General features: G+C 38.9%; 1 protein-coding gene across 19 annotated transcripts in view; it reads right to left on the bottom strand.

Annotated features, from left to right (window-relative positions):
• Positions 1-283: 283 nt before the first annotated feature.
• dgkza (diacylglycerol kinase, zeta a) overlaps positions 284-18,981 on the bottom strand; it is a 116,076-nt gene continuing 97,378 nt past the window's right edge. For 18 of the 19 annotated variants that reach the window (XM_057346966.1, XM_057346957.1, XM_057346982.1 and 15 more), the window contains 7 exons: positions 17,234-17,290; positions 13,544-13,578; positions 12,366-12,415; positions 11,410-11,530; positions 6,361-6,397; positions 6,108-6,207; positions 284-3,718 (listed from right to left, as the gene is read on the bottom strand). In XM_057346966.1, the coding sequence (XP_057202949.1) occupies positions 3,602-3,718; positions 6,108-6,207; positions 6,361-6,397; positions 11,410-11,530; positions 12,366-12,415; positions 13,544-13,578; positions 17,234-17,290 (517 nt within the window). In that variant the 3' untranslated portion in view covers positions 284-3,601. The remainder of the gene's footprint in view (positions 3,719-6,107; positions 6,208-6,360; positions 6,398-11,409; positions 11,531-12,365; positions 12,416-13,543; positions 13,579-17,233; positions 17,291-18,981) is intronic. The other variant, XM_057346888.1, reaches the window with a different exon arrangement.

The following is an 18,981-nucleotide window of genomic DNA, read 5'->3' as shown; positions in this document are numbered from 1 at the left end:
ATTTGCAATATAGATTGCAATATAGTTTCTTACCTGCAAACGAGTAGCCAATCAAAATAATCAAGCATTGTGAGCAGCACAGACTTGTCAGCTTAAGTGAGTTTACTCATAAGAGGTCTTAAGGTCAGGTTTTTTGTTAAACAGATGGACCTGAAACAGATCTAAAATGAATTCTTGTCTTTCACAAAATTAATATTTGACAAAGACAAAAATACCATTAAAGACCCAGTCTCATAAGATATATTTGTATAAAAGAAAAAAAAAACGGTCTAGCAGTTCCAATAAATATTCAATATGCTTTATTATGGTAATCAGACAATGACAGAATAAGTGCATAAATCTAACAGAAAGACATTTATAACAGACGTGTATGCCCATCTCTGTTCATGGGCTTTGCAGTTACAAATCAAGATTCACTGACGTTTTTTAAATAAATATTTTTTGTTTATTGCACTAAAACCTTCTGCTATCTCCTTATCAAAAAGTAAAAAATCTAGTCTGCAAAAGCAAAAACATCTACACAAATTAGTGTCAATGTCAAATTCCTTTCCCTGTATAAGACCATGAAAGAGGCAGTTACTTCTCGCCATCCTTCATTTATTCATTTCAATCATAGCTAAAGGCTTAAGAGTTTAATTAACTGAGAAAATGCACAGCAGCACACACATTCATATATTCAAAATACATATTACATTGCATTGCCCTTCAAAGGTATAGAGATCTCAAAAATTTAGATTACTACTAGAAAATGTTATCTCTTAAATATTGCAGCACAAAATGGACAAATGTTGACATGTATAGTAGTGATTATGGAATATGTTTGTGTACTAAATCCACAACATGAAGGAAAATGGGGTTATGGAAAAATGCAGTTATAATTGTGAAACTATTGCTTGCTGACCATTTAAAACCCCTTGCCTTAAATAAGGTAAAGTCTAGCCCTATTTACTCTACATGTGTATCTTTAACTTTTTTAATAATAAAGCGCTGTACAGAATCATTATCATAAACTGTTGGTTGGATAAAAGAAAAATACATAACAGTAGAGCGGTTTCAAGTGAAACCTAATTCAGTCAGCACCACTTAAACCTCCTCTAAACTTGCCACAGACTAGCTGGACAAAATACTGTATTATTAAGTCTCAAAAACACAGCAACAGCAGATTTATGCAGAGGCTTCTAGAAAAGGACCACATTTCCCCTACAATGGTATTAAAATGAAGCTAAATGCAAGTCTATAGCAGTTCTCTCATAAAGAATAAGGTGATAGCTGTGAACTGTGTGATTTCATGCAGTAAAACATTGCCATGTCAGTCAACAACAGATTTGTAACTCAACTAGTCATGCATACACCAATTTAAAATGAGCACTTAAGTTATTAATTGATTAATGAACATATAAACAAAACACAGTCTAAAGAAAATGTAAATAATACATCCCAGGGATGATTCAACTACATAAAAATTGAAATACCTCGGAGTTGTACCAGACATTGAAGCTTTATATCCATCCATTTAAATGCAATAATGCTGTAGCAATTTTATTATTTCATCAGTTTTTTAAGATGCCTCTGAAAACAACATTTCACAGAAAACAGGAAAAAAGCTCCCGTAAACATTTTGGAGATGAATTCAAATATTTGGCACATCTGTCATCTGCAAATATAAGCTGCATCTGTCCTGTATATTATTCTGAGAAACTCTAGTTTTAGGATAATGATAATTGTGTAGCAATGGAAAGCCTAGAAATTTACAAAATCGTCTTTTAATCCCTCCAATCACGGTGTAAAACTGAGAGGCTGTTAATCTCAAATAGCTAAATTAAAGTCCTGGGTACAGAAATAAAGTTGACTTGCTGGTGTAGAAAGTGCTTCTGGCTTGAAGACCACTTCAACTACAGTCATGATTTAGAAACACCAATCTTCGAAGAGCTGTTATTTATGCAACTCTACACAGATCACAATCAGCCTTTATAAAGTCATTAAATATCCTTAACAGGTAAACAAACCTGTAGATAAAAAAAATCCTTTCTAAAGGAAAAACACACAATGAAATAAACCTTACAGAATTTCAAATATCAATCATTAAAGTAATTTTTATTGTAGGAGTTGTGGGAGTTCAGCATTCGTGGCATTATGGTGTCATTCATCAGGGGTCCTGTCATGTAGCTGTCAGGGTGGGGTTGGATGGCTTGATGTATAGATGGATGGATGTTTGAACACTTAAATTGTCCTGCCAAAAATGATTATAACAAACTGAGAGTTATGAAAATGTATTTCTGAAAGTATACAGCCAATGAACACCGGTAAAGACATCAGCAAATGCGTTCAACTTTATACAATGTATTAAATGTGTCCAAATAAGGACATTTATTGTAAAGAACTTTGAAATCAATGAGTCACATCCATAATGAAGCAGCAAGTTTCATTCTGTCATGCAAATAATTGAAATATGTTATAAATTAAATCATATCAATAATTAAACACATATTTTAAGGCCAAATTATTTCAATAGATAACTATTTTGAAAAATAAATAGTTTCTAAATACTTCTGCATTAAGACATGAGCAAATAAAAATTAAGGAGTGTGTTTGTGTTTATCACAAAGACTTGAGAAACACAAGCTGAATCAAATACAGGAGACAGAAATCGGTTTTCAACTCCAATAAACAAAAATCTAATTTACACTCTTATAATACAATGACAGCACATCTGTTATAGCTACAAATCATATAAACATCGATTTGCTTAAAAATATAGTAGGAAAGAAGCTATACTTTAGTACATCAATTACAAAATCTAAAGTAAGAGTAAAGAAGGCAATCAAAGCTACAGTGCAAATGCCTCTTGAACAGAAAGCTACTCACATACGTTTACAGTACCGGATGTTCTTATTTGAAACAGCACAGAAATCTAGGAAAATGCAAAATCCTTTCGACAACACACCTGACAATTATCTATTGTAAATAGTTTTGATATTTCTCAGACCCCACTCTTTCTTTCCTTGAACCATCCTGAACATTTTAGTGCAGGGAAAATCTAGAGTTACATTCTAAACAACACCATATTATTTAACGGCCACGTTCTTATTAGAAAATTAGCCACTGAATTGAAATGTTTCAGGTTACACACCAAGCAGGTGATCTACAGTGATCTGCTGGACCACTACCCGGAATGAGCACAGCAATATTAAACATGTAGCATGGGTCAAAGCAACAGCTTAACCCACAGGCCATCACTCATCCTTCAGCCCAACATTTGATTCCTATTCATCTAACATTCAGCAATGTCAAACTAAAAAGCAATAAACTTCATGAGTGCATTTTCACTGAAGGAAATGCATTCTGTCACATACATACAAACTAAGATGGTTTGGCAGTGCAATGAAATAAAAGACACAAGTCCAGAATGCCATTCAGAGAATGATGATAAAAGCTAGGGACCTCTTCGGAGACAGCTGTACGTCCATCTCCCCCCTCTAGGAATGGATCACCCTTCTTTGCAGTCTGGAGAACCTGCTAAGGGTGTAGTAATACATTTTTTGGTTACTGTTGTTTTGGCACAAGGAAAGGAAACCAGCTGAGAGGGGTGAGAGGTTAAAGGTCAAACTGCAGTCTCCTGGTCCTCACGCTGGATCATTTGGTAGTGCTGACGGTTCTCCAGATACGCGGCGAGTTCTGCGTCCTTCGCCTTCTCGGCGCGATGCTTTGGAGTATCGCCCTGGGGAAAAAAAAGAGATGTGCTGAATATAAACATAGGGCTCAATAATAACTCCACTGAATGAAATACAGGAGTAAGAGTTGTGCGGTGGTGCAAATCCATGCAAAATCCCGAGGAAGATCAATTTGACATAGATATAAATAACTAGATGCCGCATTAGCATCTGTTTCTATGGGCCGCTACACATAGGTCGTCCACCATATTGGAACAGTGCGAGTCGGTCCGTTAACACTCAAGAGCAATCCGTCTGTGTATGATCATGAATACATACTGTATGTATTGTTGTGTAAACTCAAACATTATATCTGCTACTAACACATAACAACAACGAAATGTTATCTCATTTTTCAAGAATTTAAATCCCTGTGGTTTTGACAGCCATGGCTGCGCAGCTCAGTGTTGGGGCATTCTAGTATACTGAGTGACATCAGTGGACCGTTCCAAGATGGCGGATACGTCTACGTGCCTGGAGCGCTTGAATGCGGCATCTAGTTATATATAACTATATGCATATATATATATGAAATTTGAAGTCACTTTATGCTCCATTGGCTCTCTAATTGACCATCTGTGCATTAATAAGACTCATAATCGTTTTTTAGTAATGAGACAAATTATAACCAGAAATAATGTACAAATGCAATTACAATTAAGCCAAAATATACAGAGAAAACATCTAGCATCTGCTTTAAACTACAGGCTTATTAGGAATACATTGAGTCTACAGAGCTGTGAACAATGGAGGAAAATCAAATACAGAGTCTCTAATAGTAAACATGTTTTCTCTGAAACTCCTCTCTGTTTCTATATTGCTGGTGCCAGCATTGCTCAACAGTAATTGTTGTTAATTGCAGGCAGTCCTGGTGCACGGAGTCCGAGTGAAAGGTCCAGACTGTTCCTGTCGGACAGAGCTTGAAGCAGTCAAACTGCCCGCCGGGCGCTTTCATTGTTGTGAGCTGGTGGCACAGATAAACTTTTGTTTCGGAGAATACAGTACGACTGGCCATCCTTTCATACTGTACAACTTTCAGCCAGTTCTGGAAAACCTGTCAAAAGCCGAGTCCTGCAAGCTTTCACAATGGAGAATATTAGCAATGATGAACTGACAGAGATGAGATACACAGGTGTGAAAAAGCTTATAGGTAGAGGGACCGGTCTCTGCAGGACATGCTGAGTACAGCTTTATTGTGCTTTTAAAAACCAAACCAGCATTCATCTTCATACGAGTCACCAGAGGAGAGAAGAAAAGCATGGCAGCAAAGAGAATAGGAATTCTTATAATCTAAAGACAAAGACAGATAGCTGGAGTGTGAATAGGGGAGGGAAGGAAAAAGTAAAGGAGGATGACGAACAATGAGTCAGTCTATCTATATCATATTGCTCCACGGAACAGAAAGTGGAGGATGCTCGGGTTTGATGGAAACAAGGAAAGGAGAGCAGGAAAGTGCTGATGGCGCAGGGCTGCTGAACGCAACAAACCACAGTCTGGGAAAATGGCACAACTAATCAAGTCCTGTTCAGATTTTGTCTATCAGGAGCAGTCTCATTGATGAAAATCGGCAGAAATCCTCCACTGAGAGACTCTCCGTCTCTTCCCGCTCGCAGACTGTGCCAGACTGGTGACTTTACACATCTCAACAGCTCACGAGTTCACTGATAATTACAAGGAACTCAAGGCTGACAGACTGACCAGAGCCCATTGTCACCCGGGAGACTCAATCAATGCTGTCTCACACATTCATTAGATAGGAGAAGGTAAAAGACCTTTAAAATGCTGGGAGGTTTGGAGACGCACTGGTTCCAATGTTAAAAACAAACAAAAAACAGGAAGAGCGATAAGAAACCACAAATGAGATTTTTTTGCCGTTATGGAAAATCATTTGGTTACAAATCTCTTCAAATAAGTAGCTTTTAAGTAGATGTTTCTTGTGAAAAGAAGAGAGGTAGTTATTAGAGTCTAGTGTGTCTACAGCTGTGTGCAATTTTGTGGTGCACCAATCAGAAGTGCTGCGGGACAGCTTGAGCCTCTTGGCTGGATGTGTGGAAGGGGGGGAAGAATGGCTCCTTGTTTCACGATGAGGTCTTAGTCAGCACTGACTCACAGAGAAGTTCAGGGATGGAGGACGCAGCCAAAATCAGACATGATCCAAAAGCCACAAACGTGTACAGTGAACCAATCTGTATTCAGGGCTCACCAAAATCCTTCATTAGTTCCCATATCAAATACAATAACTGAATAAACTTCCATAAAAAGAAAAGTTTCATTTTTTTAGGCAGACACTCAGCAGCATGGTTGTTTCTCATAGACCCCTGTAAACCTTAACTATCGGTTCAAATTCAGTTCAAACATGCATCTGCATGCGGAAGTGTCTTTACACGTCCGACTCACCTGTAAGTCTGTCTTCATGAGAGACGCCCCCGCCTCCACTAGGTAATGACAGATTGTCCTATGACACAACGAGGCCGCTTTGTGCAACACCGTCTCTCCGCTAAAAGAGAAAGATACAGACAGAGAAAAAGCAAGAGACAGATAGAAGAAAAAATGTTGGAGCTTAAGTCTGAGCATCATAAAGCAAACACTTAAACATTTATGTCCTCAGACACGTGTGCAAGTGCATTTAACATAACAAAACAGTCCTCACTTTTCTCTTTCTGTTACATCCAGGATATCCGCAGGTGCTATGGAGAAAAATAATGCAAAGTCAAACCTTGAAACCATGTGAAAGCGTGCACCCTAAGGTGATGGTGTGATGTTTAATGAAGAGCTGTCTAAAGCTCGCGTGGGAGAGAAAGATGACCCGATTCACACCCCACAACCCTACACACTGGATAATAACAGGGATTTGAAACACATACATTCCGTATATGGGAACTTCATCAGTACTGTAAGAAAAACATCATGATGTTGCATAAGAGAAAGCCATAAGATTCCCATACTTCCATTTGTGTCATTCATAGTTGTGATGATTTTAAAGTTCACCGAAAAATTTCATTATTTATTCATCCTCATGTCATTCCGACCTGTATGACTTTCTTTCTTATAAAGAACATAAAACATGATGTTTTGAAGAACATTGGTACAACAAACAAACAACATCACCCATTGACTTGTTTGGGCACAAAACCACTGAGACATTTCTCAAAATATCTTAATTTGTGTTTCACAGAAGAAACACAAAAGAAAGTCATATTCATGTTTGAGGGTGAATAAATGATGAAATAATTGTCATTTTTGGGTGAACTGTACCTTTAACATTATTCTAAAAGTGAGATTAGTGTTAGCAAGGGCGTAAGTTTGATTTTGACTTTGGTGGGGACATAAAATTGGTCTGCAGAGCCGCATTGTCACTAAAGTTTAGCGCCGTTTACTTGACTTATTTAAACAATATAATAGTTTCACAATGCTTAAATTAGTTTTACTTGAAAAAGTTTTCTACACTGTTTTTCATTGTTGTCACTCTCATTGTTACACTGTCTATTGCTGTCTACAGCAGGATCAGAAATACACCAGGATATACAACTAGCTACTTTTTATATACATAAACGTATTTATGCCTACATTGTTAAAACTACTGTATGACTGAGTGCTTAATAGACCTCTAACAATGCAAAGTGCAATGAACTAAGAAAAACATCCTGTAAGTGTCAGAACTGAAAACGCCCTTGTTACTGAAATTACAACTGTTATTGACACCAGGCCCAGCGAACGCCAGGTCCTGGAATGCACCCATCTATGACATCGTTGATAGGTTGAACACCGCCTCCACAGAAGAATATCAACGACTACTTCTCTAGCCCCGCCCACTGGTTCGCGCATGACAGTACTGAAGTAACACAAGTTGCGTGGAACCAGATAGAGCGAGCAAGCAATAAACATGCCGTTAAAGATTGCAAAATATTGTGCAGTCAGTGCCTGGTTGTGGAAGAACACAGTCGCTGCATAACCTTCCTTCGGATTCTGACATTAGTAATGCATGCTTGAAGTTTATTTATAAAGACGTTCCAGCTCACGTGGGTAAAACATTACTGCGGATTCCTTTGTGAACAAGGCACAGGTCGACGCTGGATATGCGGAGAGACTAAAATTAAAAAGCAGTGCTGTTCCGTCAATATTGGATCCGATAGGAATGTGGCGCAGCAACCTTACGTGAGTACAACGTTTTTGTACTATGCGTCACTATTGCTTTGTTAGAGATCGCTTGATATGCCCTGATAGCCCTATTCGCACGTGATTAGTATTACCTGGGGACCTCTGATCATTTGAAATAATTGCAGAGGTTGTCTGTGATCTTAATCCCGTGCGAATCGGCCATGTCTGTAATTTGTAAAGTAAAAATTCCCATACAAATTACCTACCATATTTTGACGAACACCAAGGTCCTGTGATAATATTAGTCCCATGCGAATCGGCATCTCTGTGATTTGGCGGGCTCATATATCCTTTTCAAGGTTTTATCCACCATTTGCGAATAATGGAGGCCGTTTTAAAGTGTTTTGGTATTATTTCGGGTGCTGGGTCATATCCATAAGTTACCGAGAGTCTCCGTTTGTTGGAAACTCTCGTAACATTTGAGACCCGCGATCGCAGTGATCTTCTGTCCGGTTCGCGATCAAGGGTGTCAAATGCTGACAGGTACGGTCATATATCGTTAAACACCATACAAATATTATAGGCTACACAAACTATACGCAAAGCCTTGCCATCACATCCGGGAAATAAGTCAGTAAATTTGAGTAAAATCACAGCCTTCATTTATCTGGTGCGAATGCGCCACATGAAATACAGATGTGGGGAGGTCATTTATAAATCACACAAGGTCCCCATATAATACTAATCCCATGCGAATAGGGCGAATGTGTAACCTAACGTTACGTCTCTAACCAAATTCACAGAAGGCTCCAACTAAGTTTACTACGCAAACTGCTATCCAATCATAGCAGTGGGAGTTTACTTCCAAGTCTTTAATGTGGCACGCCCGTTAAAACTGAGCATTTGTCTAGCCGACCTCAAAACCCGGGTAGAAAATAGCCTATTACTTATTGATTTTGATGTTTTTGAATGTAAAAACCATACGAACGTCATAAGTAGACCTCATACAACAGTAGAAAACAATAAACAAGCCCAGTTCATGACACCTTTAAAAGCAGTGCAGGAAGTTCAATAGTCCTTTGTTAACAAACAGCTACTAGTCCAGTTCAAGCATCAAACATAACAATTCAAAGACAGTAATATTGTAATATAACTAATTACTTTTAAATGACAGTAACTCGTAATATATAAATAATTACATTTTGGAGGTAACTTGGCTAAAACATAACCCTCACACAGCTGAACTAAGCAATAACAGTTAGACAGAGACATAATTTGGATAAAAATTTGAAAAAATGCTTATTAAAAATAATAACGTTTATAATGTCAAACTTTACTGTTAAAGTCCCCGTGAACTGGAAGTTGCGATCGTTTTTACTTCCGTATTCTGACACATTTCCGAGTGAAAAGGAATTTCAAAGGAGCAAATTAGTGGGAGTGGCTTGCCTTTTTCACTGCGAATTCATTGGATGTGTAAAAACAGCTGTTGCATTGATTTTGAAATGAAGCTGGCAGCAGACTGACAGTTGAAGGGGAGGAGTTAATGGATGATCCGGCAAAGCAGTCTAATTTATGTCATTTGAGATGGATAGTAATTTCAAGGCAGAAGTGCATTTTCAGATTTTAACTGAAGATTATGAGGGTACAAGAATTTAAAAAAGAAAATGACCCACATTGATAAGCTATTTACTATAAACGCTGCAATATTTCATGAAAAAATAAGAATTGTCATTTTTAATTTCACTGGGATTTTAATGGAAACGTGTGCAGTTTCGTTTCAATAAACAAAGCATTTCAAAAACAAGAAATACATATACTGAAATTAAATAAATAAAATAACTAAATAGAAAAACAAAATGCATTAATAAACACTGATAGCCTACTGGTTCGTTTTCCTCTTCATGCTGCTTATGCTAACTGATAACAAATATGTTTGCTAGACCTACTCTTTCAAAAATTTGCAGGATTTTTTTTACTGCTGAAGATAGAAACAATACGAGGAATAAATCATGTATTGTCACTGGCTTTTCTGTCACATTACCGCAAACACGCAAGTGTGCGCGCTAACAGAAATGAGATACGAAAAAAGTAGTCCTACCATCAACAGCATTTTAAAGACGATAACATGACAAACCTTGAAGTTAAACATTATAACAATGTTCTGTGGTGTGGTAACTGTGGTATAAGTAGAATAATTGCCTCCGGTCCGTTCTGATGTGCATTAACTTTCGAATAATTGAACGGCCCGTCGTCAATTATTCCTAACTAGTGCTGTCAATCGATTAAAAAAATTAATCTGATTAATCACACATTTTCTGTGATTAATCACGATTAACCACACATAACAATAATATTTTAAAATATACTTTTACATTTGAATAATTTCACATTTAATCTTCAAATTGATGTAGAAACAACATATTTCTTTAACAGCGTCATTTTACGAATGAAAGAAAATATTTTGATATTAGTACTGTAACTGATGTCTCTATTAAATTGATTATTTTAACATTAATTATAGCCATTCAACAATATAATTGAGAGCTATCATGAAATATACAGAAATTGAAGGAAGTTCTCAAACACTTTACAGTCTTTAATGCTAAATTATAAATTAAATGCAGAAGAATTCTCATTAAAGCTACAAAATCACATTGATTTCTTCTTTTATTTTGTTCTTTGATTAACATTAGTGACAGGAGTCACAGCAGCACGTTTAAGAACGTGGCCCCTTTAAGAGCGGTCTCAGTACGCAGATCTGACCGTCACCGCACTCCCATTTTCACAACTCTTTGCATTCATTTAAGATTTTATTTTACACTTTGAAGTCTGTGCTTAAGAAAATGCTAGACAAAACAGGCTTTCTGACATAATCTTGTGTGGTTTTATCCATTCAAGCACGAAAGAGAACTTAACACGGATGCGCTGTCTGACAGAGATTCACAGACGCAGCCTTCAGCCCATGACTGTTTACACCAGACTGGACCTCGCGTTGCGTTTTGCCGCGTCCCACAGTTTAGAAGCTGTCTATCTTCATTGAACGTGTCAAAGCAACGGTTTAAAATCGCGCTTAAGTGGTTTAAAAGCCTGTACACGAATAAGAGCGTGATTACATAATGTAACGCTAGACAAAAAATGTCAAAACAAACGGATGCTGCGTTAATTGTGTTAAATATTTTTCACGCGTTAATTTGAAAAAATTAATCGCATGCGTTAACGCGTTAACGTTGACAGCCCTATTCCTAACATATAGATTAATTGTTTGGTCGAAATTATTGGTGGGGACAATTTAGTGTTCCCTGAATATTAGTCCTACCCAAATCGACGCCCTTGAGTGTTAGTAAAAAAATGACTACTGTAGTTGTGTCCAAACTCTTGAGTAGTACAACAAACAATGTGAATGTGGTTTCTCTTCACTTATGTTAAAAGATTGAAAGAAAGCAAGTTATGCTTTCTCCTTCAAAGATCTACTCCACAAAAGCAGCCTGTTCATTGATCTTTCTACTGACAGAACAAAGGAAACATGGAGTACGTACAGAATAATCATGCCTATGCTAGCGGTATTTGAGTGTTATAGAGATCTGTTTTGTGATCATCATACCATTATCAATGATGTATTTGACAATCTCTTTGCTGCCCACTTCCACAGCATAGTGCAGTAGGGTCCGCCCCATAGGGTCCTGCACGCACAGGTCTGCCCCCTTCTTATGCAGCTCCTTCAACTGCAGAGAACCAAAATCAGTGATCAAAACACTCACGGCAAACGAAAGAGTGCAGAAATGTCATTCTGATCAGTTAGTCTGAATATTTATTGCAGATTGCCAATAAACTAGTTGCCAAACAGTTTTTAACAGAAGAGCAGAAGATTGGCTGGAGGCTGATAGCAAACATGCCAGTGATGGTCCCATTAGGTTCTAAGGACCCTCGGTGTCAGAAATTTGCCAGGAGCCTTTCATACTCTGAAGAAAATTTGGGAATGAAATGTTCTGGCATTAAGTCGGTGAGTCAAGGCAGACTGGTATCATCACTGAGGTTTTCATTTACCAGGTGAAAAGAACAGGATGATAAATGAACTGCGAGGAAAGAGGAGACACCCTCACTTTCCTTCTGGGACATTACATGTGGGAATAGGCTCTGAGCTGGGTGTGAGAGATAATCATTCTGGAGAAAGCCTGGTTGGTCGCCATAGAAACCAAGAACGCGTGAAAGGTCAAGAGAATATGCAGGATCATTTATATGGTTCCCCCTCCGCTCTGCAAGATACTTGACATTTAATGGTGAGGTCAGCGTTGCGTTAGAGAGGACAGAATATCCTTTAGGCCGAGCGAACATTTAACTAAAAGCACACCGCTTGCTCTCTCGCATACTAAAGCACTGTGTTGTGCGCTTTTAGAGCAAAACACAACATCTGACTTGTATTACTAGCTACATGCGCAAACGGTACGTGAATGCTCTCACAAGCCCTTTGGCTAAAAAGTCGTCCAAGAACCGAAGTGTAAAACTAAAAAGTCTAGAAAGAAGAAAAGGTTCATGCATTTATGTTTGTCAAGCTTTTACCTTCTGATGTTCTTTCTTCCTCACACATTCGATTAGACTGTCTGTAGATACTGAAAAACATAAAGAGAGTGAAGAACATACACTGTTAATAAAGATTCAAGTACATCTTTTTATATACTGATTCTTAGATAATAGGCAAATACAGGAAGTACAGTATCTTTATGCCAACTGGCGATTTATAAGGTATTGTTATTCTGAAACAACTGGCATACGCATGTCTGTTCACTATTTAGTTCTTCAGAGTTACACAAGATGTTCTGTTTAATTAACGCTTTGGGGGCATGAAGTTTAGGGAGTAAAAATAAGATTTTAACAACCGGTGTTAATCACATTAGCTGATGCCGGCTCATAGGGTTCCGTCTCAATATGCTAAATCTGTGTTCACAGCTTTGCCATGCCCTTTGTAGATTTGCCTTCCAAATCCAGCAATCTTGCGTTTAGCTTGGTAAACCTTGAGAGGTGAAATATGAAAACACCCAGCTGGGATACTGGGCCAACGCACACAGCGGAGCGAGGCTAAACCTACGCCTGCGTCTAAAGATATGTCCGCTCCATTCCAGCTCTCAAAACTCGGCTGCTTTCTGGAGTCGAAGAGTCTTTTCTCTTGTCTCGAGAAAGCGTGCACGGGGCCAAAGCAGGTTTTGGAAATGTGTTCATGCTCTTCTCGTGCCAGGAAGGCTTTGGAGCTAGCGCTGAATTGTAATGTGGATCAATGTGAGTGATGATAACCTGCTCTGCCTCGCTGCACCTCACAGACTGAGACAGCCCTTTCCTCCTCTCTCATCCTATCCTCCCTGTGCCAGATAAGCGGAAAAACAGAGCAGTCTTGGCACATGCCCTCTCCAGACAGGCAACAGCTCATTAAAAAAAGAAGAGGAACGGAGACCAGAGAGCATTTAACATTAAACAGGCGCCTTCTATGAAAGTCAGAGGAGCATTACTGAGCTCAGTTTCCATTGGAGCTGCTCCTCAGCTCTACGCCGTGGCCGCGATCTGCTTCTTGCTGAGGTATCAGAGACCCCAAGACTCATCTGTAATGTACGACTCATGACTACGATTTAGAAAGACTAAAATAATTGTGTTCCCATTTTCCTTGTTATATTTCCTTAAGCAGGCGATTTTCCCTAAAGCTTGATGTTCACTGACAAAGAAACTAGAGCAATGCCTAGATTTCTTACCAGAGTTCGTATTGCTCAGGGCGCTCTTCTCAAACCTGTAAGAAATGTGAAAGAGAAATCGTTGAGTGATCCAATTCAAACCAGCATCAGAAATAAATCTTTAGGAGGACACCATCTATCAAGACGGTACAATAATGTCTGACCCATCAATCTTAACTTGAATCATCCTGATGCTTCTCTTCTCAGTCTTTCTTCCATTTCAGAACGATATTACGCGATAGAAATGATTTTATAATAGTGTATGTAATGAGATCTAATGCTTTTTGCTCTATCTCTGTCGTTGTCAGTGTTGCCTGTGTGACTACTGTCATGATGGTAATAACATTGCTGACAACACAAAACCTCTCTGTCTCACTTGCCATACGTCCACCTGACTGCAGCATCTTCTGTGAGCTCTCACCTGAAAGAATATTTGATCAAAGAGCTGGAGTATAATGATGGAGATCAGAATAATAACAAAACCCCCTGTTAAGTAAGCTGGAACAGTAAGGCAAAGGGACAGGTGGAGCAATGGGGACTGAATCCTAAACGATGCCAAAAGAAATGTGGCTCCGATATAAATATATGTAAAATTCCAACTATCTATTAAAGTAAAAAAAGGTACTTGTCAACTTTAACAAAACCGTATTTAATCCTTTTAAAAAAAATCATTCACCACTACACACATACAAGAACCTTTCTTAAAGGGATAGTTCACCCAAAAATGAAAATTCTGTCATTATTTACTTACCCTCTTGTCATTTCAAACCTGTGTGACTTTCTTCTGCAGAACACAAAAGAAGATGTTTTGAAAAATAATGGTAAATGAACTATGGCGGTACCCATTCACCAGACAAAAAATCAATGCAAATCAATGGGTGCCACCGTTGTCCGTTACAACATTCAGAATATCTTCTCTTAAGTTAAGCAGAAGTAAAAGGGCCATATAGGTTTGAAATGACGTGAGGATAATGAGTTAATGATGCCAGAATTTTCGTTTTTGTGCGAACTATCCCTTTAATTTTTTTTATAATGTGCAACATTAACCTCAAGTATGAACAAATCTATGGAATTGAATGTAAAGTTATAATGAAATGCCATCATTTTTCAGAACTCTCTGTTCCTCATGTGCCAGGGTCAGAGGTTAAGGAGGTCAGCTTACGGTCAAGTGAAAAACAACAAAACTGTTTTATATCAAACACTAGCTTAGATTGAATGAGACAGAGTGAAAAAAAAGAGAGAAAAGGTAAAGGGGTTCACTAACACTTAAGCCACAAAACACTGTTTCATTGTAATGTGTCTCTGAGTGTGTGTGTGTGAGTGCGGGGGAGGGGGATGGTGTTTGTGTGTTTGCACAGGAATCTGAGTGTGACCCGTAATTAAAAGCAGTGCACAGCCTCATAAATCTAGACCGACTCTGACATGTCTACCAAAACACACACACCTTTTCTGTAATGTTTGCATGCGTCCTCCGCCTGGAGGCTGACTCAGCAGCAGGGCTCATGAAATTTGCTCATATAAGTGGATTTCTAAGCCCTGAAACTACAAACCGTAATTCTCAACTATCAAAAACCATCACTATCAATCACACTTTGTCTTTTCATATAAGTCTGTCGTGACAAATAATGTTGGAATACACCGATAAGCTATCTCTGGCAGGCCATGGGGAATCAGATCTGCAAGGGGCATTTTTCAATCCGCCTTCACCTTGCGGCTGAAGTTCACAGCAGCGCTGTGAAGCAGTTTCAATGGGGTGAGGGAAAACGCACTCCAAACACATTAAATGACTTACTTTTATTGAAGTCCCAGGACCCAAATGTCCATTTTGCTGAGATACAGCCTATTCCCCACAGGAGGGAACTGGGTATATTTCTCGCAGCTTGGTGTTTCTATATCACGAGAGTTTGATACATGTGCAACCAATCAGATCCACTTCATAACCGGGCAAATGCGAGCATCATGCCCTCGAGACAAAGCTGGTAATGGTTTTTCCCTCAGACTAAATGATCGTCCAGTCTTTAAACATGTCTGAACCATTCTCTGGTATGCAACCCAGACAGCAGATGTAATAACGGACGTTCTTTAGCCCTTTTTCACAAGACACACACACACACTGTCAAAGACACTTTAATGTGCCACCTTGTACACTGCGCATGCAGTCACGCACTCAGAAAATAGCCCGGAGCAGCTTTAAAGGGGTTATTGAGCTTTTGCTAGCTGTAATTAGCTAGTAATTTAGTACATTTACGTAAAGAGTAGAAATGTGACATTGGGCCAATTATTCAATAGGACTCTAGAAACCCCTCATTAGTTCATGAGAGAAACAGCAGTGTGAATATCGCCAGCTCCCACTAAGATTATAGAGCTTGAAAAACAATCCGGAGTTCTTACATACAAAAGCAAATCACGCTGCTTTTATTCAGCTGTATTGATCGTGGACTGGAACGCTCTCCTCTAATCACTCGTGATATTTACGTGCAGAAGTCTTTTCTTAAAACAGAAGCAGTTTTAATGAGGGGTGGTTGATGGTCCATGCTGCGAATACAATACCATTAGAGAAGACTTCGATATTTGAAGGGTTTTAGGGTCAAAGTTCAACTCAGTAGGGTCCACTCAGGCATTGGCACCATCGGAATCTCGTCTTAATAATGAAGCCTGCAACTCCCCATTAAACTGCCCTTCCTGTACTGGCGTTTCTTATCTCATTTGCTTCTCTTCATCAATATTACTTTTATTATGCACCTTCCAATTTACAAGACGCAGCCGAGATATTGAAGGTGTCTGCACAGGAAACAAGAAGCTAATCTTTCTCGCTCCCGCTTTCTCCCATTGTTATTTGCTTTGTGTATCGGTTGTGCGCATTTGTGTTTGAGCTCCTCCTGAGTCGGGCTGTAATTCCATTACAGGGGAAAAGGCAAATCCCTCATTTACGTCTGACAGAAAAACGCCATTTAAAATCTGCATTAATTAATTGCAGTCGACAGACGACAACAGAAACCCAATCAATGTTCCTAATAGATACAAAGAGAGCGTGAGAGTGCAAGCTGCCAGTTTAATCAAACTCGAGCTGATTTGAGTTATTGATGAGCTGTAGAATACGGGCAGCGGAAGCCAGTCACCATTTAAATGAGCCGTCTCTATGCCTGCACATGCAAACCTGTCCAAAACCAGCTAAGATTCTGTCTGTAGAAACAAATGGTCTTCCAGCTGTAACAGCAGTATGGCAATTGGATGACAGACATCAGACCAGGGAATGCCAGACAAGACAGAACAAGACTAGGATTGGCAAAACAGAACCAGCACAAACTAGACCAGATCAGACTCCTCTCGTACTTTGTTTCAGCACAACTTTTGCCAGTTTGTGTGTGCTTGTGTGTGTTTATATATATGGGTCTGCCCCTGAGAGTCATGTCAGGAGAGACAGCTGGGGCCTAATAAGGAACAGAACAGGCCGGTAAAAATAATAATCAGCAACAGAAATGGCGTGATCCCGCTGTGCTGGAGTTCATTTCCTCATTGCAGCCATGACACTTACTCATAGTTCATGTTAGAAAGAGCCACCGGCCTCCAGTAACTATCCCCTCTGGGATTAAAAGAGCAGAGCTGCTCTTTCAACACTTTTTTCACTAACATCTACAGAGAGGAGAGAACCTGAATGGGTCGAGAGAGGGATGAAATACAGAAAGAGGATTGAGTACAGCTTTGTCTCACCTGCCGGACGGTTTGAAATCTGCTGCTGTTGTATTTGAGCGATGAACACCCAGCGCCCTTGAAAACAAAACACAAAACCACAACAACAAAAGGTTGAACAGAAAATTGAAAACAAATGTAATGGGATGATTAAAAATAATGATGGCATGACCTTAAACGATTAACAATGTCAGTTATCTTATGTATAGGATTTATACATTTCATAACACCCAGTACACTTAATGCTAATATTATCTACAAAAAAGGTTTGAATGGAGACTGTCCCGAATGTTTAGTGGTTCGGCTGAAATTATCTCTGGAAGTTTAATAGTTTGGGTTAGGAGTGTAACTTAAATCTGAGAAACAGAGTAACGTAATAAAAACAAACCAACCAACAAAGCAATACAACAAAAAGGTATGTGTGTTTGAAATGAAATGGCATTGTCCCGTTGATTCAGGTTTTAAGGTCTGGCCATAGAGAGCATCTAGTATGTGTATGTGATGTAATGTAGACACATTCCCCCACCACAAACAAAAGTAGTTTTATTATCTCTGGGCCAGATATTGCTCCCCGCGGGCAGGGTTGTGGTTCTGACCCCACCGAAGCAGACTGGCTCCCCACCAACAAAAATGTTACATAACGCGCCTTAGACACTATAGACAGCCTTTAACTACAGATCTGAGATATCACTGACCCTAAATGAGAACTTAATAAGATCCGAAGGGCCCATCATTCATAAACACAGAGGTGTGTGAGCTCAGGAGAGCTCTCTGTACTTTATAGAGCTGATTTCACACAAGAGGGAAATCTGTAATGTGATTTCTGCATAGAGAGCAGTCAGGCAGTGATATCCCTTATGCTTTCTGGGCAGTGAAATCTAACATTTCACGTTTCATTTCTATCTGTTCATCTCAGTCAGTTCGCTTCTCTGTAGGGCAGGAACGTTCTTCATCCTCTGCCTGTTACATATGCAGATGAACACATTATCAAACAGCAGACTAATGTATTTCTGTCCTGCCTGATAACAGGAAGAACAGTTGATTCAGGGGTAGTGTGTGCTGGGTTAGCGGAAATTTCTGCCCACTTTCTGATCAAGCGTGAAAATAAATGATCGTAAAAATAAGTGTAAAAATGAAGCTATTGCAAGTGACTTCTGGAGACTTTCACTAGTCTGCAGTTCCACAACTTCAGGCACAATATACAGATTCCAGCTAATATAGGATAAAAATGAGCAATATAGGATAAAAATGAGCCAAACAGAGTAAATGAAAAATGGTAGTATTTTAATCATAGACACATCATTGGAATAGATGTGACAACAGTTTAACCTTCTCATACAGTCCTCATGAATCACTCAAGAGGAAATGAGAAACTATAAAATGCAGCCATGGATTGCATAAAAGTTTTTTTTTAACATTTTCTCACTCTCACATGCACACTTAAACACACACACAGTGTAAAAATGTATTTCTGCACAGTAAATAAGATTTTATACCATGCATTAAAAAACAAATCCACGCACACACAAACTCAACCACATGCACGTTTACACAAGGTATACTTTATATTACAGAGGAATGAATGGCATACTTTACGAATCTACCTAGGGGTCAGATTAGACCAACCTTGCTCCTGGAGATCGACATCCTGAAGATTTCAGCTCTAACCCCAATCAAACACACCTGAACTATCTAATCAAGGTGTTCAGGTTTGCTTGATAATTACAGACAGGTGTGCTGAAGCAGGGTTGGAGCTGCAGTCTGCAGGA

The sequence above is a fragment of the Triplophysa rosa genome, linkage group LG1, assembly GCF_024868665.1.
Source record: "Triplophysa rosa linkage group LG1, Trosa_1v2, whole genome shotgun sequence".
Taxonomy (NCBI): domain Eukaryota; kingdom Metazoa; phylum Chordata; class Actinopteri; order Cypriniformes; family Nemacheilidae; genus Triplophysa; species Triplophysa rosa.
This window is presented reverse-complemented; position numbering and strand designations above follow the sequence as displayed.